General features: G+C 46.4%; 1 protein-coding gene across 2 annotated transcripts in view; it reads left to right on the top strand.

The window, feature by feature from the left end:
- Window positions 1–25,630, top strand: part of LOC126531110 (uncharacterized) — a 97,708-nt gene that overhangs the window by 48,504 nt on the left and 23,574 nt on the right. For both annotated transcript variants that reach the window (XM_050178510.2, XM_055070971.1), the window contains exons 15-18: window positions 9,557–9,763; window positions 12,451–12,538; window positions 22,338–22,523; window positions 23,439–23,646. In XM_050178510.2, the coding sequence (XP_050034467.1) occupies window positions 9,557–9,763; window positions 12,451–12,538; window positions 22,338–22,523; window positions 23,439–23,646 (689 nt within the window). The remainder of the gene's footprint in view (window positions 1–9,556; window positions 9,764–12,450; window positions 12,539–22,337; window positions 22,524–23,438; window positions 23,647–25,630) is intronic.

Here is a 25,630-nt window from a genome sequence, read left to right as displayed (position 1 = left end):
GTTACCGTTGAGACTCCCCTTTTTGTAACGTACCTCAAAGGAATATTGTTGCAAAGCGAGGCTCCAGCGCAGGAGGCGGCCATTTTTGGGAGAGATGGTCTGCAGCCATTGGAGAGGGCAGTGATCCGTTTCAATGATAAACCTCGAGCCGGCTAGGTAACATGACAATTTCTGAACGGCCCACACGATACACGCACACTCTTTCTCGGTGGCGCTATACGCCTGCTCACGACTCGTCAGCTTACGACTAGCATACAGGACGGGGTGTTCTACTTCTCCATTTTCCCGTTGGCACAGTACAACGCCCATGCCTCGCTCACTAGCATCACACTGAACAACGAACCCTTTTGTGTAGTCGGGCGATCGTAGCACAGGCTGGCTTGTTAGGGCGCTCTTTAGGGCGCTAAAAGCTCTTTCCTTCGTCTCATCCCAGACGACTGTTTGCGGCTCTGTCTTTCTTAGAGCATCCGTCAAGGGAGCCGCGATATCAGAGTACCTGGGGATGTACCTCTGATAGTAGCCGGCGACACCTAAGAACGACCGAATATCGGTCTTCGTGCGCGGTTGCGGGAAGTCTCGCACAGCGGCCACTTTTATTTCAGAGGGGCGGCGACGACCCCGACCAATCACGTGTCCGAGGTAGACAACCTCGGCCTGTGCTAACTGGCACTTGGGAGCCTTGACTGTCAAGCCCGCATCGCGCAGGCGGGTTAGCACTGCCCGCAAGTGCGCCATATGCTCAGGCCAGGATGCGGAGAATATCGCTACGTCGTCTAGATACGGTAAAGCGAATTCTTGCTGTCCCCGCAACACTTTATCCATGAGGCTTGAAAAGCAGTATGGCGCGTTCTTCAAACCAAAACTGAAAACTTTAGGACGGAATGTCCCCATTGGTGAAATGAACGCCGCATACCTACTAGCCTCTTCCGTAAGTGGAACCTGCCAATAACCCCTGACAAGATCTAGGGTGGAAATAAACTGAGCGCTACTCACTCTCTCAAGGCGCTCCTCGATGTTAGGGATCGGATAAATTTGATCCTTAGTGATGGAATTAAGCCTGCGGTAGTCGACGCAAGGACGAGGTTCCTTGCCCGGTACCTCAACTAAAATCAAAGGGGAGGTATAATCACTCTCACCCGCTTCAATAACACCGAGCTGTAGCATTTTCTTTACCTCAGCCTCCATAATATCGCTCTGGCGGGGTGACACCCGGTACGCCTTGGATCGTACTGGCTCTGGGGAGGTAAGTTCTATGTCATGAGTAAGGACAGAAGTCCTACCAGGCCTCTCAGAGAACAGACCTTGAAACTCTTGTAAGAGCTGGTGTAGTTCGGTTTTCTGCTCAGGCGACAGCGATGCTTTACTTATTAAGTCACTAATGACTTGATCGGTGTCTTTCCTGTTCGTCACTGAGCCTAGTCCCGGAAGCTCGACCGGAAGCTCTTCGGGCACGTTTACCATCATGCACACCACTGCTTCCCGTTGCTTATAGGGTTTGAGCAGATTACAGTGGTAAACCTGCTGTGCTTTCCGCTTTCCTGGCAGACTCACCACGTAGTTAACGTCCGACAGTTTTTGAACAATCCGTGCTGGGCCCTCCCACTGCACGTCGAGTTTGTTCTTTAGCGATGTGCGCAATATCATGACCTCATCGCCCACCTCAAAACGACGGGCCCTGGCTGTCCGATCATAATAAACCTTGGCCCTCTGCTGGGCCTCTGCCATTGCTTCACCTGACAACTCCTGTGCCCTTCTCAAGCGTTCGAGGAGCTTAAGCACGTACTCTACCACGACTGGGTCGTCGCCCCTGCCTTCCCATGATTCTCGAAGCATGCGAAGCGGAGATCTCAGCGAGCGACCGTACACCAGCTCAGCTGGCGAGAACCCCGTAGCCGCATGCGGCGCGGTTCTTAAAGCAAACATCACTCCAGGCAGACACAGCTCCCAGTCAGTTTGATGTTCAAAACACAATGCTCTCAACACGCGCTTCATGACGGAGTGGAGCTTCTCAACGGAATTCGACTGGGGGTGGTGCACTGAGCTGTGTAACAGCCTTACCCCGCACCTTTCGAGAAAGGCTGTCGTCAAAGCGCTAGTAAACACTGTACCCTGATCTGACTGGATTTCTGCAGGAAAACCAACTCGCGCAAATATGGACAGCAGTGCATTGACTATCTCAACTGAGCTGAGTTCTTTAAGCGGCACTGCTTCAGGGAACTTTGTCGCTGGGCAGATCACAGTCAAAATGTGTCGGTACCCCGTGGCTGTTACCGGCAGAGGTCCCACTGTATCAATAACGAGCCGTCTAAAAGGCTCCGTAATGATAGGTACCAACTTCAACGGCGCCCTCGATTTGTCCCCTGGCTTGCCCACCCGCTGACAGGTGTCGCATGTCTTCACAAAGTGGTCTGCGTCCCGAAAACACCCTGGCCAATAGTACTCCTGCAAGAGACGGTCCTTAGTTTTCTTAACTCCTAGGTGTCCGGACCACGAACCCCCATGCGACAAGCGCAACAGATCCTGACGATAGCATTGAGGCACGATCAGCTGATCGAACTCCACTCCCCTGCGGTCTAGATACTTCCGGTACAGGACCCCACCTCTTTCCACAAAGCGAGCATTTTTCTTGGCGATACCTTCCTTGATAATGCAGCGTATGTTTTCTAGGCTGCCATCCTTCTTTTGCTCGGCTATCAAAGCCGACCGGCTGACTTTTAGCAACCTGTTAAGTCCGTCTGACGTAGGCGCGATGAGCAAATCTGGAGACAGCTCTTCTAACTTTCCCGTGTCGGGAATTTCCTCTCCAGTATCTGCTGCCTTTAACGCTACAGGCTCAATTTTATCCCGTTCGGGCGTGCCCTGAATACCAGCTTGCTGCGCCTCTGACCCTTTTTCATCGTTCAACAACGTCGGCCCCGCAACTACCGCCTTTGCAGCGAGCTCCCGAACCTTCGATCTGGTTAAGGCCTGAACGCTAGCCTCACCAAACAAAAGCCCCTTCTCGCGCAGGAGGTGATCGGACCTGTTCGAAAATAGGTACGGGTACTGGGGGGGCAGCATAGATGACACTGCGGCCTCCGTCTCAAGTGCTCCGAAAGGTCCTTCAATAAGCACTTTTGCTACCGGCAGACACACGCTATGAGCTTCCACTGCTTGCTTGATCCATGCGCACTCGCCCGTGAACATATCGGGTTCTACGTAAGAGGGGTGAACTACATCCATCGTAGCTGCGGTATCGCGAAGCACTCGGCACTCTTTCCCGTTCACGAGGAGGTCTCGCATGTAAGGCTCGAGAAGCTTCATGTTCTCGTCAGTGCTGCCTAATGAAAAAAACACGACTTTTGGTTTTGTTTCTGGGCACTGCGCCGAAAAGTGTCCCGGCTTCTGGCACGTATAACACACGCGCACTTGCCTCATCTCGAACCGCTTTCTGCGTTCGGCTTCGGCTGCCGCCGTCTCCTCACGTTCGGTCGGACACTGCGCCGAAAAGTGACCCGGCTTCTGGCACGTATAACACACGCGCGCTTGCCTCGTCTCGAACCGCTTTCTCATGGGCGTGAACTTCGGCCTCTCAAACTTGGAGCCAAATTCACCCTTTTGACCGTCCTTAGCTCCGCGAGCCCGACGCGTCACAAACTCCTCGGCTAGCTCAGCGGCTCTAGCCACCGTACTAACGTCTGGCCTATCCAAGACCCAGTACCGCACGTTCTCAGGTAACCGACTATAAAACTGTTCTAGCCCGAAACACTGCAGAACTTTCTCGTGGTCACCAAACGCTTTCTCTTCTTTGAGCCACTCCTGCATGTTTGACATAAGCCTGTACGCAAACTCTGTATATGACTCACTTCTGCCTTTCTCATTTTCCCGAAACTTCCGACGGAACGCCTCCGCTGACAGCCGGTACTTTTTTAGCAGACTCGATTTCACTTTGTCGAAATCCTCTGCCTCCTCTCTCTCCAAGCGAGCGACTACGTCGGCCGCCTCGCCGGGTAGCAAAGTGAGCAAGCGCTGTGGCCACGTTTCCCGAGAGAACCCCTGCTTCTCGCACGTTCGCTCAATGTTAACCAGGAACAAACCAATGTCCTCTCCGAGCTTAAACGGCCGCATCAGGTCAGTCATTTTGAACAATACTCGTTCTCCTGCACCGTGTGCCTGACTTCCATTACGAGCGCGTTCCATCTCTACCTCGAGACGCTTCATTTCCAAAGCGTGTTGACAGTCGCGCTCTTCTTTTTCTTTCTCTTTTTGTTCTTTAAGTTCGCGCTCATCTTTCTCTTTCTGTTCTTTAAGTTCGCGCTCCTGTTTCTCTTTTTGCTCCTCCCTCTCCTCAATGGTCTCAAGGCATTCCGACAGCTCGTCATCCTCAGCTTCTAACTCAAGAATAGCCCTTAGCAGTTCTGGTTTTCTGAGTTTGTCTGAGACATCCAGACCCAACTCTCTCGCAAGCTCCAGCAATTTCGGTTTGCGCAACGACTTCAAATCCATGGCTGCTCTGAATGCTGCTTTCTCTACTGTCCACTATTGTCTTGCCGCAAACTAACCCGGCAGCAACGACAACCACAATTACCAGCTCTGTTTCTAACACTAACAAAAGCCTGGCAAAACTCAGAAGAAGAAAGTCCCGCACTCACCAAACCTCGCAGCCAAGACTTCAGCGCAGTCGTTCCGCTGCAGGCAACCAGTCATCACACAGGGCTCGTTGCACTGCTCCCGGATGGTCGTTGTGCTGCTCAGCATACAGTCAACCGCATCTCTTCGCTGCTGGCCTCCGTTGTGGCGATCTCAACGCTGGCAACCAGATGTTGGAATCGCACCGCTGGCACGAGTTGTTGGGGTCTCGGTGCTGGCGCCCGTTATTGCGAATGGGTCGCAAGCCCCAAGGGTAGCGTTGGCCTGGCGGCCTGGGGCACTGGAAGCATCCGAAGGTCCCGGCAAAGCAAGAGAAGACTGGTAACAGAACAACTTGTTTATTCTAGCATAGCAAAAGAGCGGCCGGTCAGGTCGACCGAAGTGGAGAGACGGGAGAGCACGTAACTCAACAGTACAAATCGGAGCCTCTCCCCTGGCGTCCGGGGGCAGCTGCTCTTATACTCTCGGCGTCGCGGTCCAAAAGGGAAGGTCACGGGATGAAGGTCACGGGATGAAGGTCACGGGACGGCGGAGCATGAGCCCACGACGGCGCGCACGGTCGAGCCGAGAGACCTGCTGAACCGAGTGCAGTGACGCATCGCCAACCCGCCCACACGACGGCGCGAACGGTTGAGCCGAGAGACCTCCAGGCTCCTCATTCGGGGAACTCCGCTCCCCGGCTGCCGCGCTTTGACAAGCGAGGGCACACACACACACACGCACACACGAAGACACGTGGCACTGAAACACGCCTGGACACGCTTGGCGGGTAGGCGTTGCGGCGGCGTCGAACGGGCCAAAATGTCCGCCGCTTTGAACAAAGCCCCGGCGTCCGTTGCATCCGCGCCGGCATTACCGCGCGTTGTAGGCGAAACGTAACAGCACTCACAATGTCGCAAAACAGCAAATGTGCCAATTATGAGAAAAGTTGTCTTAATTCAAGTTGTCGCCTCGCTTACATGCAATTTTGAAGCGAAGCTCTCTTGTAATTTCTGTGGGGCTTTGTTGCTGTGTTCATCGGATTGTGTGGAAAGCAGCAGTTCGGTTCGGTGAACAATCTAGCATTTGGTGTCGCACCATGTTAGCAATCCAAACACAAACAACAAATCAGGCACCGATGCAAGGCACGCATGGAATGTGGAACTATGTTGCGTAAAGCGCTTGATACAATGTGCTTATGCATGTGCCCCTAGTGCCTCTGATCAATGCCGCATTCGTCAGTTTATGGCACCTAGATCTGGCGCTGCATCTCAGAGGCTATGACCAACTTAATTTGCCGCTGGCGGAGAAGACGCTGCTCTGCTTATGCGGTCGCTCTGTTCTGCAATGCGCAGTTTGAAAGATGCATTTGCAAACAACCACACATAATGCAACCGTTTGGCTTCTGGTGCCTGTAGTAGTTTTCATTTATTGCCCCCGTCTTCCTTAGAGACAGCAGTGAAATTTCATTATATTGAAATTGTGGATGAACATGCTTCATTATATTGAGGTTAAAAATGTGTTCTATGGACATAAAGTAATAAAAAGTTAAATACATTGTTATATCGAAGATTTCATTATATTGAGGTTTAAGCCTTAGAGGGTCGATTTTTTTCGCCATATGCAACCACCCAGGGTCGATTTTTTTTATTGCAGATTCCAATTCTTCTTAGGGACTTATTTCGGAAAAGATGTACCGCAATTTTTCTAGAGTGACTGTAAAGTGAGAAAAAAATATTTTGCACTGGTATAGATTGTCGCAGCACTGCGCGACTGAGGCAGAGAAAGAAGAGTGTGCGCGCGTGATCTCAGGGTACTCTACGCCGGCTGGGCCTGGCCTGTAGCTTCCCTCTCGGACCTCGTTTCACCCTGTAAATAAACATCATTCGTAACAATATGTACTCTTCTTTCATGAATAACAACAATAAAAAAGGAAATAAACTTATAAGAATTAACAATTTTATGCATTTTTTATACATATATTCAAGACCTTGAAAATGTGCACATGAGAATATTTCACAAGACTCAAATGCTCCTTCTCTTACACTAATATGTACATCCATAGCGTAATCGAACTGCGTAGGTGCGCGCGCTCAAGACAACTTTGTGGTTGTGTGCCCGTGAAAAAAGCACAACGTGTGACAAACTTCCGCTAATCTTCATCTTATTGCCAACTTGCCAATCAGAGGCAATTAGTTTTCGCGAGTGTCAAAAAAAAAAGAAGCGACGGAAACACATGCACGGCGGCATCCTTCCTATGCGCACCCCTGCGAGCACTAAAGGAGCGAGAAAGGGGTGGTCGCCCTTTGAGCGATTAGTAACGAGATAGCCATCAGTTTTGCAAGCGCAGAAAGCCGAAACCACCCGCAGAACAAAACCTGAACCGCCACCCGCCCACGCGTGCGCCAATGCGCGAGCGGTAGTATATAGACGCGCGGGAGCAAACTAGTTTTAAGACAAACCATGCAACGAAAACTGAGAGAGGGAGGCGCGCGAAAAAAATTCCATGTATTCCCACATACTAGTGGCAGCACATGACAGAAAAGAGAAAGTTAGGAAATTGGCGCGCTTTTTAAACGTACAGACGGTGCCGTAAATATACGGCATCGACAATTTTTGGACTTGTTCGCGGTGCCGTATATTTACGTCATTGACCCTCAAAGGGTTAACTGTAACAACTAGGAGGCCTACAAGTTGCACGTAGTTGGCACAGACTCACTTTTCTTCTTTGTTTTGATGGCCCTCAGCCTCCACTTTCTCTGGCAGTGCTACTTAACTCAATCTGTTGAATTCTTTGCCATTGGTGCAGCATTTCCTTAAAAAAAAAATATTATGCAGAACCCCCCCACTGTCGGAATCGATGTAAGTGAAGCTTTCTGTGCTGGTTGGTTTGATTTACGATAATTAGCGGTGATATTGACGGCAAAAGCTTAATTTCTTTAACATTTAGTATAACATGAGAGTAGTGAGTTGATGTTAAACATTACCTTGCATGCACCACTGCTGTCTGTCTGCATAGTACACAGAACACGCAGGGAGAGGTGTTTGCTTGAGGCGTTGCTGTGCGCCATATTTCATAACCTCTGAGAGGGTTGAGCATTGTCATTACCTCACATGGCACATCACATTGTGGCAGAAGTATTAAACTTGAATTGGATTATGTGGCTGTACATGCCAAAATCACAATCGGGCATGCTGCAGTGGCAGACTCTGGGTTAATTTTGACACCTTGATGTTCTTTAACACGCCCCAAAATATAAGTACATGTGCATTTTCTATTTTGTCCCCATCGAAATGTGGCTGCCGCCGTCGGGATCAGATCTGCAACCTCTAGCAATGCCATAGCCACAAAGCTACTTCAGCAGGCACGGAAGTGTTGATTTGACAATCAGCTGCTTCCGTAATGTCACCTGGGCCCTGAGGTGTGCTTTAATTAATGCGGCTCTGCTTCAGCACGCCCTGCGTAATGTGCCACTTGACATATTTGCATGGTGTTTATTTTTCAGAAATAGCAGTAACGTACTGTACCATACTTTGAACTTAAGCTTATCCAGTCTTCCCGCAACTGCTGTCATATAGTAGTAGGGTATCCTTGCCTTCTCACGTCACCTTACCCCCCCTTCCCCCCTCTTGTATGGGAACTGCCTCTTCTCCTCCCTCCTCTCTACAGATTTATCTACGTCCCCTCGGGACTCCCACATTTGTAGAAAGGGAAGCGCTGCAGTTTCTGCAATGCTTCTGAGGGAGGTTCACGGATAATTACAGCTGTCAAGAGGCTAATGTGGCCATGCCTAGGGAGCTCCAGAGGACGTTGTGCACATTCAACGCGGTTGGTTCCAAACGAATTTCTTGGGTCGCCTTTCCACTCTGACTTGCTCCTGTCATGTATACACACGCTCTGAAACCACTCCACGACATGGTGTGCCAGGCAGCAGCAGCCAAAGCAGCAGCAGTGGGAAAGTCAAAGGAAGAGGCAAAGCTTCGCTTTAAAACCATGGCATATTGTTATGAAACGCCACTAAACCAGGTATCTTTATGTAGTGTCGAAATCAGAAATCAGAACTAAAACTGTAAGGTTTCTCTAGCTTCCACGTAGCCATAGCCAATCACCGAGCAAGTGCTTAGGAGTCGGTTTAAGATGCATGCAAGCATTATAATGCATTCAATGCATTTGTGAACATGAATTAAAAAAAAAAAAACTCCCTGTATTGGACTCTTGCCCATTTTTCTTCCTAAAAAATTGGATTCGCATTAGATTTCTATTTTGTTTAGGAGCTTTCAGGTTATCTCTTTGTTAGTTTTCTACTTTGGACACATAGAAAGCATGGGTGCATTTCATTTGGGGCCCATTAGAATTTCGCAAATACTGCCAAATGAAATTTTTTTGTTTTTTCAGCATCTTGTTTAGTTCAAGCCACGGGATAATTTCATCATTTTCGTAGGCCCTGTCAGGGTCGAATTAACGGAAGTTGACTGTATGGTAATTGATGCAGTGTTTGCCTTCTGAGTCCCTTAAACAGCACAGTGTGGTGGCATTTTTCCAATTACTGTGGAATTATAGCTTAAGGACACATACTGTGGACTTCTGATAAGATAAACAGATTTTGATAGTCCCTTCATGTTTGCTTCAAATGGCATATAGCCCTACGCCTTTCTGTCTGGCACCAGCAATTATTCTATTCCCAATGCCATGCAGCCATTTGTTCTAATACGTGTCTATGTTCTATAATTTGTACGTTCCTGAATTCTGGAACAAGCTGACTTGAGACAGCTCATTCCAGAATACAGACACTCCCTCACAGCTGACTTCATCCTATACCTGCAATTTTTCTAATCTCATTACATTAACATCAGGATGTACTAATGCGGATGACCTTCAGTCCTTCTACTGATCTACAGCATTATGTTGCCGTTCACAGTCTTAAGCTGAATCTCCCATTGCTTGCAGCATCCTGGAAGCCACTGTCATGCCACAGGGCTTCAAAGTGGCCCTCGTCAGCTTGGTTGGCTCCTCCGAGCAGCACACTGCATCGAATGTCACAGCATTGGCTGGTGATTCAAAGCGCAGTCAAGCCAGTGACAGCAAGACGTTTTTGACCTTGGAGAGCAACCGCAAAGTTCTGTTGTGGGCACAAATCCACAACTTGGCATCTGAGTAAGACGCATTACAGGATTAGAGCATTTTTAGTTTCTTTGTTTGCATGTTTCCTTACCTGTACTATCTGCCATACTTGCATGAATGTAACTCGAGCAACTGCGTAATTTTTCTTCCTCATATTTCGTGTTTGAAAATCCAATGTGAACTCAGCCACAAGACAACGAAGTTCTGCAGTAAAGCCAACACTTTGATGGCAGCAGGTGGGGTATTGCGAATAGTGAGGGTGCAACTCAAAGCACAGAAGAATATAGGCAATGGCACAATGGGTTCTAACTACTATTTTAAGAAAGCTTCTTTACTGACCTTAGGTCTGATGGATTGATCCACAAGTATAATGGACATTTTAACATGGTTTTACTGTGATTCAGCTGCTGCCGCATGCACGTCTCTGCCCCATAGGTGCAACACATTGCACTCGTGTTGGAATGTTTAAACACAGCATGGTAAGCAGTTGTTTACCGCACAGCTCACTGCTAATTGTGCTGCTACTTAATGTGTGCATGCACAGTAATCACTCATCATAATGTTGATAGTCTTGTAACGAAGCGCTGCTTAGAGGCCGTCAAAAACCGGCAGTAGGTGACACCTCTTCAGTAGCATTCACGTCTGTGCTATTTTACAAGTTCCCAGTTCCCTCCTGCCCTCCCCCTTTCTGCTCTCTTGCTTTTTGTGTGTCTATAATAATTGTGCAGATCCTATGTGTATGTGGGAATTGGTGTTAAAATGAAACTTTAGTTTGGGGCCAAGTCCGATTTTTCTATTCAAATAGAGTTGACTTCCGTTAATTCCACTCTGACAGTACCAACGAAACTGGTCAAATCATTCGGCGGGTCGAATTAAACAAAAGAAAAAAAAAGCCAAAACACACCATTTCACTTAGCACCAATTCACATAGCAGTATTTGCCTCAAAGGCAAGCTTTGCCACAATACAGCTGTGCTGGAAGGGGGGCAGGGAGGCATATCAAGTAGGGAAATGTGCCACTGTCACGGGACATAGCATGTGTTCCTTAATTTACATACGCACAGGCACAGTCTTTAGTCGCTGTACGAGCACCGAGACACCTAGTAAGCATACTGGCTGGCCTTCAGAGTTTTAGATTGACCCCTGTTGTTTTGTTGGCCCTAAATGATCCCTCGACTTTCGGAGTTTTTCATCTTACCGCCTTCCTTTTCGGTAGCTTCCCCAAAACACAAATGGTCTTTCTTCGCTTCTTGGCGGACAGCGCATGCGCATGTGTATAATTAAGGGATGCATACCAGGCCTCCTTAACGTTCTCGTATACAAGACACGCATGGTGGGCGAAATGAGGGCTCAAACCGCTGCAGGAACGACAGAAACAGCTCTGAATGGCTGCTAGTGTTGTTATTTAGCATCTAGGAGCTTGTACTGTGACCGGAGAGGGCGCTTGCATGTATAATTAAAGAACGCGTATGTCCCATAACAGTAGCCCCTTCTCATTTTTTTTTGTTGGCTATACTGCATAACATAACTGTATTGCAGCGAAGCTGACCAGTGACATTTAAATTATTCGGCGAAGGCCAGTTTTGAGATCGCAATAACAGAAGTTTTGGCCCATAGAAATGTGTGGGTGCCTGCCGGGGCCCTCGGTTTGGATCAAGTTAACCGAAAAATCTAATTAACCGGAGTCTAAAATTAACGGAAGTCTAGTGTACTTGCAAATTGAAGGCATGCCTTCATGAGGCAGCAGCTGGATCGATCTTAGTGAAATTTATTGCATTTGAGAGAGGTTGAATTCTGGCACTTCTAGGAGCCAGAATTGTTGTTTATGACCTAATATTTTTCTAATAAATATTACTGGAAATTGGTGAGTTTGAAAAAAACATACAAGCACAAAGTTTACAAATCATTAACTCTGCATGAAAAGCAGATAGTATTACAGTTCTGTAAGCTGCATTTGTGCATCGTCTAAAGCAGACAAATGTGGTATCAGAATTTGCAGCTTAGGCGAAGTTATTACAATGTTTACAAGGGTTTTGCAAAAGTCCTATTTGCAGATTAGTGACATAATTGACAAATGACATATAATATACATACATTTCCTCATTTCGGTATGGCATTCGTGTGACAGAAATGCAGAGAAAATTATTATATAGCAATGCATATGCCTGCTGCTATTTTGCACTGCACATCAACACCACCACTCACAAGACGCAGGTTCTTCAGGTTACACTTCCTCAGAAAAGTCGGTGATTGTAATTGCCGACGCAAGTTCAACTGGCTACATTTCGCATGGTGCATCGGCATCGTGTCACGACTGGAGGTGATGCACTAAATGAACATGTGCGTTACATGTTCTTAAGTCTGTCCATGTTATTGTGTTGTTTACTTGGCGCAGTGGTGACAAATGGCATGTCTGTCAAGAAATACAACAATGTAAAAAAAAAATGTCCGTGTCAATCCCTCTAGAGAACACGTGGTCAATCACTCCACCACTTCTTAATGTGGGCTGTGATGGCTGGAGAATGTGACTAATGAGGAAGCGTACACTGAAGATGTCTTCCATGAATGTTTGTAATCGCCTGTATTCTGGATTTCATATCTTGAAGTTCAATATTTTTTGAGGGCCAGAGGCATCAAGTTGTCATAGATGTTGCAGTGCCCCTGAAGACAGGCAATTGTTGCAAGCTTAGCTGCTTTTCTGTTATCATTTCTCTCCTGCAGGACAAAGACTCTGAAGATTAGGAACCCAAATGCAGAACCTGTAAACATGGAGCTTTTAGTCTCCAAACCATACAACAAGCTATTCCAGGTGTGTTGCTTACCGTACTCTCAAATAGTGTTTGTATTGCTTTAGTTTATGAATTAGAGCACATTCTACAATTCTGTTTGCAAAAGTGATTTAGAGGTAATGAAGGATAAGGTGGCACAAGATTGCAGAAAAGGCTTTGTCTCATCTTCCTTCAGGTCCAGACCACATGACTACTCAGTTTAATATTTGAACCCGTTGAAACAGGTGAACTTGGCAGCAGCACATACATATACCAGAAAAGTTGTGTTGTCAGGGCAAAATTCTTAAGAATGCATGCGATACCCCTCGCTCCCCCCTTTCCTCGCCTTCCCTCCTTCGATCACAGGATTGTTACTAATTTTAAGTTTCGTAGGTTGGCATGTTATACATTCACTTACTTGCTAGATGTGCAGTGAAGTGCATCTGAAGTTAATGCATAAGGTCTGGAGTTGACTTTTTTCATTTATATCTCAGGCATAAGGTGTTTAAGCATAGAGCTTGGAAAAAAGATCTTCCTTTACATTCATAGCCATGTTAAAGGGACTGACAACTGGCCACAATGTTTTGAGAGACTTTGATGAAAAGGAAAAGTGATTTATAGCAATAGAATCGATCATGCTGTTCACAATTTAAGTAGGAATCATAATTTTAAATTAGCAAAGAAAGTACAGTAAAAACCATTAAGTGGCGCAAACTGGCAGGGAAGCCTTGGTACTTCAGATGTAGTACATTAGAACCTCGTTGATATGTTCCCGTTACATACCAGCTCCATGTGTGTCGGCCTCTCGTGCCACAACGATCCGCACGATGCTTCGCATTATGTAGATGTCAACAATGGTGTGAGGAGAATGGTATGGCAATATAACCTGCATATACTGCATGTCATATAGCAAGGTGTGGCATATACATGTACCTAAATATAGACTGCAATTTTCGCTCACAGGACGTCAACGCTGGCTACGGTGCCGACACCTGATTTTCTGCGACACGGGGCCCTTAATGCTATTGTATAAAAGCGCAGCCGTGGCCACGGCAACACTCTGAACTGCACATCACGTGTAAAAGTGGCGTCTCACTTTTGAGAACTTGGCTCGACTAAAGAACATCCTTGACTTATTATTGACGAAAGTAGTTTGACAGAAAACCACAAAAGCACATAGCTATTATTGTAGAAATCATTTAACACTTAAGAAAATATTAATTGCAAGAACATCAGCTTGATAAACAAAATAGTATTTTCTCACAGCTACGGCCACACGTGTTGGTGCCTCCCACCAATGCTGGCATATAATAGCTATCGCGACCACTGTTTCCAGCATGCTTCCAGTGAATGACTACATCCTGACTGCAGATAGAGAAATTGTGATAAAAAATGTTCTGTGGTGTTCTTTCATGTTACAGCTGCATGTTTGGACGCTCTGACCAGTAAGAATAGTCTTTACTATTCAGTTTGTATTCAATTCGAGAATTCACTATTCAAAGCTGTTAAATACAGCTGAGCCTCTTTGGTATAATCCCATTACATACGATTTCCCAATGACAATGTTCGCGGTCGAGAACACAAGAAATGATCCAGTACGGTTACGCATCCTTTTCCCGGTTCACACATTCCCAGAAAACACAGTCTTTTAGCACCAGCACTGGCAAGATGTGATCGAATGATATTAGAGGTGTGCGAATATTCGAAACCTTCAAATAATGAATCGAATAGTTGCTATTTGAAAACCTGAATATTATTCGAGTAGTTCTCGAATAGTTCAAGTTGTCGAGTGTGCGTGATCAAACATGAAATTGAAGCAAAAATACGATAACTTTCATTCCCTTCACAGTGGAGATACTGTACCAGAGCACGCCATCATTCAGGGAGCCAGGCTTTACTGGTAAAGCCACGCTGAATCAAAAATGAAATTTTGTGTAAGCATGCCATGAGGCAGTGGGTACTGCTTGGATACTATACAATTAAACCTCGATATAACAAACTTCAATTAACCAGCTTCGCAATATAACAAGGTATTTAACCTTTCATAACCTCTTGTCCATGGAACACAATGTAATGAGAGCCTCAATATAATGAAGTGGGCTTGTACGCGATTTCAATACAGTCGCCGAACAATAAATAGGACACCGTTAATTCGGACACCTTCGCGGCACCACCAATGCCCCCATAGACTTAATGTGTAAAGACGACCAATATTTCGGACAGCCACCAGCTCTACATTCGATTATCCGGACTCCATCCGCGGCTGTAGTGGCGGCCAACTCTGCCGCCATTGTCTCCTCTGGCAACCTCTGCAAGACATTAAATATGGCCTCAGAGATTACACGCTAGACTGTAATCTCTGAGGCCTTGCCTTGATCGCTGCTTTACGCCTCTGAGATTTAACTTCAACTGCCGATCTTGGAGGCTTTGCCTGAATTTTGAGGTCGCATCAACATCGCAATCATCACATCCTTTTCTGGCACCCCTGCGCATGGCCTGCTATCGCCATTCTCTTTTTTTGAGTTTGCCTTGTGCATAGTGTTCTGCCATGCTGTGCTTGTTTGTTTAGTTTGCGTTCCAGATAGTGCTCCGCTGGCTCCACCAAGCCTTTCTTGTGAAGTTATAGATAGGCCGCGTCAAATGACACCAATGGTGCCCTCGCAGCCCGACTCCGAACGAGTCTCGAGTTGCAGTCCAAATGAACCCGACCCCGCAACTGAAGAGGCTGAACTATCGCCTAACACAACCAACTCAAATGCGGACATCATTGATTACTGGGCTGCAATGTGCCGATTCCTGCCGCTGTTAGATTCGAAGACTTTGCAAACGTCAAAACTCAAAACTGGCAGAAATAGAGGCGGACTTGGTTGCACGTAAGTGGAAGTGTGTGCAGCAATGCATCGAGCAGTAGTTTCGTGCACAGGGGCCTTAAAATGTAAATAAAGTGATCTTTTTGGATACATTCATTTTTTTTTTCAGACCATCAATAGATCGGACTTATTTACCAGGGTGTCTACCAACCGGGAAAACCGGGAATTCTCAGGGAATTTTAATAGTCTGGAAATACTCAGTGATAACTCAGGGAATTTGGGTTTCTATCAGGGAACATTAGCCGTAACTTTATCAAAAAGGAACGAAAGTCGTGTTAGTGCTTGCTCCAGTAACAGAGGAATCACAACGAATCGTCATTGACACCGTGTCATCAGCACGAGGTAGTGTCAGAGTAGTTAACGACTGATTTTCCAGACGCCTGATTTTTCGAACATGCCCGATAATTCGCACGGCTTTGCGGCACCACAACGTACTCTATATAGTCAATGTATATTGCCCTGACTGCAGGTCTGAAATGGCATTAATCAAAGCCGCCACCGCCACCATTTTGATTATCCGCCGCCTCGAACCGGCACTCTCACACGCAGATCCGCTGGCAGCCGTAGCCACCACCGTGGCAACGTTAGGCGTAGCTGCTTCTACATTCGTTATTAAGCTTCTTGCCGTGCGGTGCCATGTTTTTCATTGAAAGAATTTGCCGCTGTCAGCAATGGCATCAACTCCGCCTTTGTAATCCTCGCGATTGGCTTCGAAGCTCGCAGAGCACAGCGCGTTGTGTAATGCCAGTCTCCGAAAGTTAACTTCGCCTCAGTACAGTAGTGTTATGCAGTGAAGCAGAACAAGTGTGGGAAGGGGTAATTGTCACGGGACACAGTATGTATTCCTTAATTATACACGCATGCACCCCAGTCTCCTGTCACAGTATGAGCACCGATATGCCTAATAAGTGTAGACAGTCCTCAAGAGCTTTTTCGGACGTGCCTGTGGCAATTTTAGCCCTTAAGGGCAGTTAAAGACATGCATTCATTTTTTTCGAACTGCCCGATTTTTCGGGTGTTTTTGCGGCCCCTAGGGAGTCCGAAAAATCGGACGTTGACTGTGCAACTGACCAAGAGGATGCTTCAAATGATCCATGGGATTAACGCGTGCCAGAAGGAGGATGAGAACAGAAAGGACCGACGCACTGAGGAATTAACGGGAAATTAAGCGTGCAGCCGCCTCTTTGAAGGAGCTTGAGCTCAAAAAACTAAGTGTTGGCTGATGCCGAGATGCAGGTGTCCCTCATCCAAACTAAAATAAACTCTTTAAAGCAGTGAAACCCAAAACTGAGATGTTGTGTACGGGCTGACAGTATGTCAGGACAGTTGAGGTTGACTTCCTAGCTGCTGTGAGAGAATCTTAGTTGTGACAAAGTTCAGGCCTCATACCTATGAGCTTGCTATCAGTTGATAGAAATAGCTCATCTTCAAAAATATCTACTTATGTATGCATCTCCTTTTCATTCATATTTGAAGATGTTCGACTCAATTTGGGATGGGTTTTACCATTTTTTTTTGCTGTGCATTTTACCAACACCTTTCTTCTGTTTTCTTTTTGAATAAGATAGGTATTACTCCTTACTATTCAAACTGGATTAAGTCATTTTTTTGTGTCGGCATGCTTACTAGAGAGTGACAGCATCGGGCAACATGGTTTCAGCCTGTCTTGACATAAAACGAAGTTCTGGCTCATTCAGGGAATTTCGCAAAGGTGCTCAGAGAAAACCTGGAAAACTCTGGGAATTCGGAAATGTCAACTTGGTAGACACCCTGTTTACGTTCCTCGGGGAGTCCGAATTATTAGTCATCAACTGTATAACGAAATTTCGCTTTCGCAGCAAAGGAATGCCGAAACAATAAATGCCAACTTCCATGGACGCAGATGGTCAAATAATTGAATTACAAGCGGCTGCTTGCAAACGCACCTCTAGAATCATGCACCACGTGACACGAGCGACCGTTGAAGTAGAGCCACATCAGGTTCCATATAAAGTCCAAGTGCGATAAGGTCCCATCGCACCCCACGCACTTTGTGCTTTAGGTGCAAGCGGAAGTGTGTGAGGGTGAGAAAGAAAGATGGTGGCTTCGGGCACTAGTGCAGTCTCCCCACATGAGCAAGGGGAATGAGGGGGAGGGGAGCGAGTTTGCGGTAACACGATCAAGCGTGCGCGAGGGGCAGGGTGGGGGGAAGGAGGGCAAGTTGGCACGTGTCTCGGCCGTGGCTGCGAATGGCTGTAAGCACAGCTGAGCGCATACATAGCCGCGCATCCTGCTTTAGAAGTAATCTGTCATGTGTATCCAAAAAGCGGGACAGCATGGCATCACTTAAGCTGTCTTCCCGCATGTTTAGTATTGAGGGTTGCGTAATCTTGAGTTTTGATGACCCGTTAGAGCAAGAGGCAGACAAAGCATTTGCTCCCCGCTGCCAGCGCTTTTCATGATAGCACCGTCCCAGTGCAGACAACACGGGAGTAAAGCGCACGCGAAGGCGTCGCTGCGTTCACTTAATTCCTACCACCCATGTGAAGATATCGACGACGTGGCATCAAACCGTATCATTTGTCGTAGGCTCCCAAATTCATTAAAATGAATTGTTTTCTCAGTCAAGTTTGCTTTTTCTGATTGCCCGATAATTTGGGAAATTCTGCAGCCCCTTTCCATGTAAGAAAAATCAATCGGTGACTGTACTTATTTGCATAAAAGGTTGTATTACAATACAGCGAAATTTTGATACAACGAAGCATATTGCCAATTTTACCTACTTCGTTATATCAAGGTTTAGCTGCATATAGGTGCAGTACATTTGTCCTCCTTTGTATAGTTATGAAGGCGTTTCATTGCAACATATTTGATGCAATAGTGGCACCATCTGCCGAGACCATTAGAAAGAGTGAAAAGGGGCCTTCTTTTTTTCTTGCGCGCTCTGCCAATCACCACAGTCGATTCGTATTTCTGATATGCTCAGAAGAGCGCCATGCTTGCAAAGAAACTTTTTAGTTATCCATAAGGCTTTCTTTGGGCTTTTAAAATGGATCATGCCTTTTTAAGTGCAATGTAATGACACAAACTTTCTAGTGTCGTCAGAACCGCAATGTGAAGATTGTTTGATATTGCTTGTGAGGAGGCTGTCTATCGTTTGCAAACTACTGTATTAAAAAAATATTGAATATTCGATTCACTTCTGGTAATGTTCGATTCGTATTCGATTTGATCTCAAGAACTGCTATTCACACATCCGTACAGGATATGTTTTCTGGCTGCTAGATCCCATGTAAACAAGGTGCAAGGCACGCAATCGAGAACAGTAGCCACCCACTGCAGCAGATTCGCCACAATACTTGCCTGCCTGTCTCACAGGAAAGCCCTGGCACATACTCGGTTTCCTATTCTGGTACCAGCAAATCTCCTTCCGGGTTGTTGCACGCCTCATTCACAGCAGCATCTTCACCTATCTGTTTCTCAGCACATGGGGCGTAGTGCTGTTAGAAGCATATCGCACGCTTTTAATAGCTGATAACCCAAACGTGCTGCCATTCCCTGCTGCAGGCAGCATAATCCAAATGTCATGTTTCGGTCTGGCAGCATTGTATTCTGGCGTCGCCCACCAGTTCAATTTCATTTCAGTTTCTTGACCAGCAAATCTCGCGGGTCATCATTTCGTGCACAACACGATTTTGTGCACTGTGAAGATCATCTGACTAGCGCTACATGTGAGTACCACATGATGCCTAAGGCAAACATAAGCAGATCAATGACCATGATCACATGCTGGAACCTTGTAGAAAATGGCAGAAAGTTTTGTTTTTTGCGTGTGCGACTGCACGACAGTGGGACAAACAGATGAAACAGAAGTACATCCTCTTGCTACAGCATGGAGTAAAACGACGACTCGCAGACATTCAGTTTGTGAGTTTTACTATTTCTCTAAACTTTGAATCACCTAGTGATAATCATATTGTGGTTTTGGCATACAAAGCCCAAGAATTTAATTAAAGTTACAGTATGGCACTATTAAACAGAAAACCTCATTGGTATTCAAGACAACATAACTTCACCATTTCTTCAGCTTCAAAGAAAAGAAAAGCACTTCATTCTATTGAACAGGCATTATGTCAGTAAAAAATATTTTTCAAGTCTTCATATACAAACTGAATTATCAGTGCTGATATGCTTATCTGGTATTCCCTTTAATAACAGTAGATGTTACTGATAGCTAGCATCATTCTTACACAATGTGCAGCATGGTGTTCCTTCTTGCACAATATTTGTAAGCATAAAACTTAGTCTTTCAGTTTCTGATACAGTTAAATCTCGATATGACAAAGTAGGTAAAATCACCAATTTGCTTCAATATATCGAAATTTTGTTGTATTGAAATTCAACCTTTTATGCAAATAAGTACAGTTGCCAATCGATTTTTCTTACACAGAAAGGGGCCGCAGAATTTTCCGAATTATCGGGCAATCGAAAAAAGTAAATTTGATTGAGAAAACAATTCATGTTGATGAATATGGGAGTCAGCGACGAATGATACGGTTTCATGCCACATCGACAATATCTTCACATCGGTGGGATGAATTAAACGAAGCCAGCCACGTCGCGTGCACTCCGCCTTCGCAGCTGATAGCATCGCCTACACTGAGATGATGCCATGGTGAAAAGTGCCGGCAGTGGGGAGCGAATACTTTTTCTGCTTCTCGCTCCAACGAGTCACTGAAATGTGAGATTACGCTGCCTTCAATACTAAACGCGCGGTAGATAGCTTACATGATGCCACACTGTCTCAGCACACCCACTCTTTGCACACATGACAGATTACCTCTAAAGCAGGGTGTGCGGAAGCGTATGCACTCAGCCGCACTTACAGCCACGCGCAGCCACAGCTGAGGTACGTGCCAGAAATCGTGACATGCGCCAACTTACCCCAACCTTTGCCCATTGCGCGTACTTGATCACGTTACCGTGAGCTCGCTTCCCTCCCCCTCTTTCCCTTTGCTCGTGCGGGAAAGCAGCACTCAAGAAGCCGCATCTTTCTTGTCTGACCCTCACACACTTTTACTCACACCTGAAGTACAAAGTGCACGGGGCATGATAGGACCTTATCGCACTTGGAATTTATACATAACATGATGTGGCTCCACTTCAGCGGTCGTTTTCGTCGCCCCACGCGCAATTTGAGAGGTGTGTTTGCAAGCAGCTGCTTGTAATTCAACCATTTGACCATCTACGTCTATGGAAGTTTCCGTTTATTGTCTCTGCATTCCTTTATGGCAGAAACGAAATTTCGTTATACTGAAATCGCATACCAACACACTTTGTTAAATTGCAGTTCTGAATACATAGTGCTCTATGGGCAAGATGTTATGAAAAGTTAAATACTTCATTATATTGATAATTTTGTTATATTGAAGTTCATTATATTGAGGTTTACTGTATTTACTCGAATCTAACATGCACTTTCTTCCTGATAAAACGGGTCCAAAAATTGCAAGCGCATTAGAATCGAGTACGACCCTAAATCTGCATTACCATATCGCCATCGGCATTTCAAAATGGCCGCCTCTTATCCGCTTCGAGCCTAGCTGTCATAGCTTCCTCCATGTGCTGTAGTACATGTACTTAGGCAATGCTTCCTTTCAGCTTAGGTTAGCGCACCGTCTGTCTTCCCGTTTTCTGCGTTTGTCCTGTTTCTCTCCCTTTCCTCTTTCCTTTTTCCTCCCCTCCTTCCTATCTTCCATTTCTGTGTTGCTGTGACCTCCCTTCAGAAGAGTAGGCAGGCGTTGTGCCTTTTCCGGTGGCAGTTGCCAGCCTGCTCCTCGCTTTCCCTTTCCTGTTAACTGTGTATATGTATATATGTGTTCAAAACATTGCTCTATGAGTTTGGAAGTGCCGACTGCAAAGACACGCCGAGTTCATCACGATGTTGCAATTAGAAGGAAAGCGAGCATGTGTGCAGAGATGGACGTAAATTGGGCTGCACCACGGGTGTTCGGAGTTCCAGACACTTATGCGAGGGACTGGCACAAACAGGAGAGGTGTTCTACACCAGCGGTTCTTACGTACGGCATGGCCGCGCGACCCCTATCTTGAAAGCGATCTGCGACTGAGACAAGAGTGTACGCATCTCGGTGCACGATGCTGTGTTCTTGTCACTTAGTTAGCATCGAAGCAAGAGGCTGCACAAAGGTCAATTCCCTCGCTCCTGCTACCACACTTCCTCACTCCAGCGTTTAAAGAGTTTTCGCTATCATTGAGTGAGACGTGTTCATGTTTGCTTGTGTGCGCGTGACACCATGCTTGGTAATTTAGCTAGTAAGCGAATGTTTAAAAGTTTATACGACCGATAAGACTAGTATCCTTACTTTTCGTATAGCTGTCTACTAATTTGCTATCATAATCGATGCTTCGCCTTTTGGGTGAAACTGCAACTTTTGTTATTTATCGCAACTTTAGTGCATTGGGAGTAAATCTTTTGTTTTTTCCAAATGAGAGAAAGTTGTATTTCTGTATGAAAGAATGAGGTGCGCAGTACTGTGACGGACTTTTTTCTTTTTTAGGTGACAGGAAACGGGTGCGCATTACTATTGAGGGTGTTTTTTTTTCCTTTCTTTTTTTGGTCATGGAAAACGGGTGCGCATTACAATCGAGGGTGCATTAAAATCGAGTGAATACGGTAACTGTATTTGATTTGAAATCTACTATTTGGTATTCACACGCCCCTAATGAATAGTCTTATTTTGTCCTGCAACCAGTGTTTCTCAGATTGTCTCTTTGAGCGTTAGTTCGCTACGGATTTTTCCGGTATGTATCCATTGCACCACTTTGTGCAAGTGTTGCTTTCCCTCTTTCTGACATTAAAAGCAGGTTGGGTTTTGGAATATTGGACAGCTGTTCTAAAGCTGTCCATCACACCCCCTTATGCATAGATTATTCCAACATTGCCCTTATGTTTGATCATTGGTCTTTGCAGGTGAAAGTAGCAGAAGCTGGAGATGCAACATCTGTGTCATGCCATGTGCGCTTGGAAGCTGGTGCAAGCGTTGACATTGACGTCACCCGCACCAACCGCAGCGGCGTTGTAGCGACAGGAGCAAGCTTCATTGAGTCAAGGCTCGTCATCAAAAGCCACAGTGGTAGTTATATGGACAATAAAAATGTGAGTTGTACTAGTATGTGGCAGGCGTGCATTTGGCCAACACCATCTGTAGCTGGTGAAGGCCTCTGTGCAGTCTGCGTACATTCATCTTCATGGTTGTTACTTCAGCACAATTAAATAAGATGAGGGTAAGGGACCTTTGGTGTCAACTGGCACGCAACTTCTTGAACACAGATGCCTATAGATTAGCGCACCATGGTGGTTCAATGGTTATGGAATTCTGTTGCTTAGGACAAAGTTGCAGGTACAATTCGCAGCTTGTGTTGGAATACGGAAGAAAAGCTTGTGCTGGATTTACGCCCACATAAGAAATCCAAGATGATCAAAATGAATTCAGAGCTCGTCACTGTAGTGTCCCACATAGCCAAGTGTGCATCTATGGGACATTACATTTCATCACTCGGTGCCTTAACTCCATAAGGTGCAGTAGTTATGCTGTCAGTACATGTAACACACAGTGAGCAAAGAGATGTGTGCAAATATGTTGTGCACATTAGGATTGAGTAGAACACCAAAAATGCAATAAGTGGTGTCCAAATCGCACTTCCAGTGACCTCACTGCAATGAGAAACGGCTGTGCTTTTTCTACTACTGTAGCTGAAACCTCCAATCCAGACATTACTGCAGCAGTAGGAGCTCTCTCCTACCATGAAAACATGGTGAAAGAACAGTCCGGAGTACTGCATTTTGTATTTTTTGCAGTGTGAAAATCGAGGTGCACGTTACAATTGAGGGCGCATGAAAATAAGCAAACACGATAAATGAAAACCCTGGCATGTCTGTGTAGCCTGTGCAAGTGATGACTCTCTCAGCACTGCTTGGTGGACACACATAGTACGCAACTTCCTGTAGTGATTCTTTGCTGTTGTTTTGAGCTTTTGCATCCTGCTTTGTATTTTTTTTTTCTTCGGCCAGGTGGCATTGTATGCACTTGGCGGCGAGCTGAAGGTGGAGTTTCATGGCACACACTGCCTTGGGCCATTTCGCCACCTGATGGACCTCAAAGCACCTTTAGCAGCAGGCGCCGTGTCAACACATGGTTTCACTCTTGTAAACAGCGGCGATTGGGATGCATTTGTCTACCTTGCAACTCCAGGCAGCCCACTCCTAGACGCTCCAAAAGGTAGGGCTATAGTAATCCAGGTAGTTATAAACTCACATTCAGCAATTAAGGTAGGTCTCATTCGAACACTCTAAATGTAAGATATATTGTACTTGAATTCTACCTTGCATATACAATCGAACCCACATATAACAATCCCAGTTTTAACAATATACAGTAAAAGCTCGTTAATACAAATTCCGTGGGGATGCTATGAAAATTCGAATTATACAGAATTCGAAGTAATGAAAGTCGGAGAAAAAATCACTCGGTTAAAGTGCATATATAGTCCAACGTAGCGTGAGTGCACGCGTGCACATGCTACATCACGGCGAGAACTTCTATAGTTCAAAGCACTGGCTCAGCCACCGTAACCAGACGCGGCCAACGGAGCCGGCATGCCCAACATCAAGATGGCTCTTGCTCCACCTCCACATTCGTTGCGCCGACTGCGCCAACCCACAATGCATGGCGTGGAAAAGGTGCCCATGCCTCTTCGCGCTGGTCGCAGGCAGCCTGCATGCTGCTGAGTTCCACTATGCGCATAAGTGGTGCCCAAACGCATATTCCAGCGATGCTTTCCTTTGAGTAATAACCACAAGTCTTAAAGGCTATGCATTTTGGTACTGCGAGCGCCGATAAACGTCATGGCCGCTGTGTTATAGACAATACCTGGTGGCACTTCTCAGCAGGACACCTCGTAGATAAAGAGCATAGCCTCCAAGATGTAACATGAAAAAAAAAAGAACCATTTTCACCCGAAAGGCGAAGCATCAACTGCGATAGCAAATTAGCAGACAGCCATATGAAGTAAGGATATTACTTTTATCGGCTGTATCAGCTTATAAACATTCACTTGCTAACTAAAATACTATGTGTGAGCGCGCACAGCAAACATGAACACTTTGAGCATGCCCATAGCATATGTGGCATACATAATTACATAATTCACATTAATCATTATATCGCCCTGGATAGAATCTGCTGCAGGCCACCAGGTTGGAGGCATGTTTGTTTTCAGGAGGTGCCTGTGATGTTATTGGGTGCAGGATCACTCCAGAAAGAGGCAGAAGCAGCACGCAGAAGCACAAACACATATCAGACTTGTATTGACGCACATAACACATAGAAAACGGCACACACACATGACAGTTCCCCAAAATACCTCATAGACGACATGCAGCTATATATATGTGTCAGTCAATTATAATTGGCCTACAGTTCAGGCGGAAGTGCGTGTCGCCGTTACGGAGACCTCGTGGATCTGATGTCGGCCAGCAGGGTCGGACAGCCGTGTCGGACGGCCGTGTCGGACGGCCGTGTCGGACAGCCGTGTCGGACGGCCGGGTCGGACAGCAGGGTCGGACAACAGGGTTGGACAGCAGGGTCGAACCGCCTCGCGGGGCTCAGGTGGCCCTGCACAACAGTTGATATACTGGAGCCTCCGCATGCCCGGTTTCCCTCCAGCGGGGTTTGTGCTTGGGAGCCCACGGCCACAGTCACCGGGTCACGTCCACAGCTGGCGGGGTAGCCCTGTGGGTGCTCACCCGAACCTTCGATCACCCTGGTTTAGGACCGCCAGCCCTCCTGGACCAGTTGCCCAGCGGAAGAGCGGGGCGAGGTAACCTCTCAGCGGACGACAGCGCTGACTCGGGTGTTGGCTCTCGCGGGTATGATGATGGCTCTCTCGCGGGTATATTCAAAGAGTTGGTGTCCTCTTCGCCACCGCACGGCGCACTGTCTTCATATGTTTATGCTTCCCACTCCCGCGTACCATATATTATCGCAGTGCCAGGCTACCGCTTGTTTCTTGATTAGCTCTGGATGAGCTGGTGGGTACCGGACCCTTCCCAGCCGAAAGTAATCAGTGATTTCTTTGTAGCTGACCATGCAGTCTCCTCTCGTTCCCAGCTAGGCTGGCTTACTTGCTCGGCGAGTTCTCGAGCTACATTGTGAGCCACCTCATTGCCCCGGCAACGTGACCTCATGAGCTTTCCTTTTAGTT

This window comes from Dermacentor andersoni, chromosome 5 (genome assembly GCF_023375885.2).
Source record: "Dermacentor andersoni chromosome 5, qqDerAnde1_hic_scaffold, whole genome shotgun sequence".
NCBI lineage: Eukaryota > Metazoa > Arthropoda > Arachnida > Ixodida > Ixodidae > Dermacentor > Dermacentor andersoni.
This window is presented reverse-complemented; position numbering and strand designations above follow the sequence as displayed.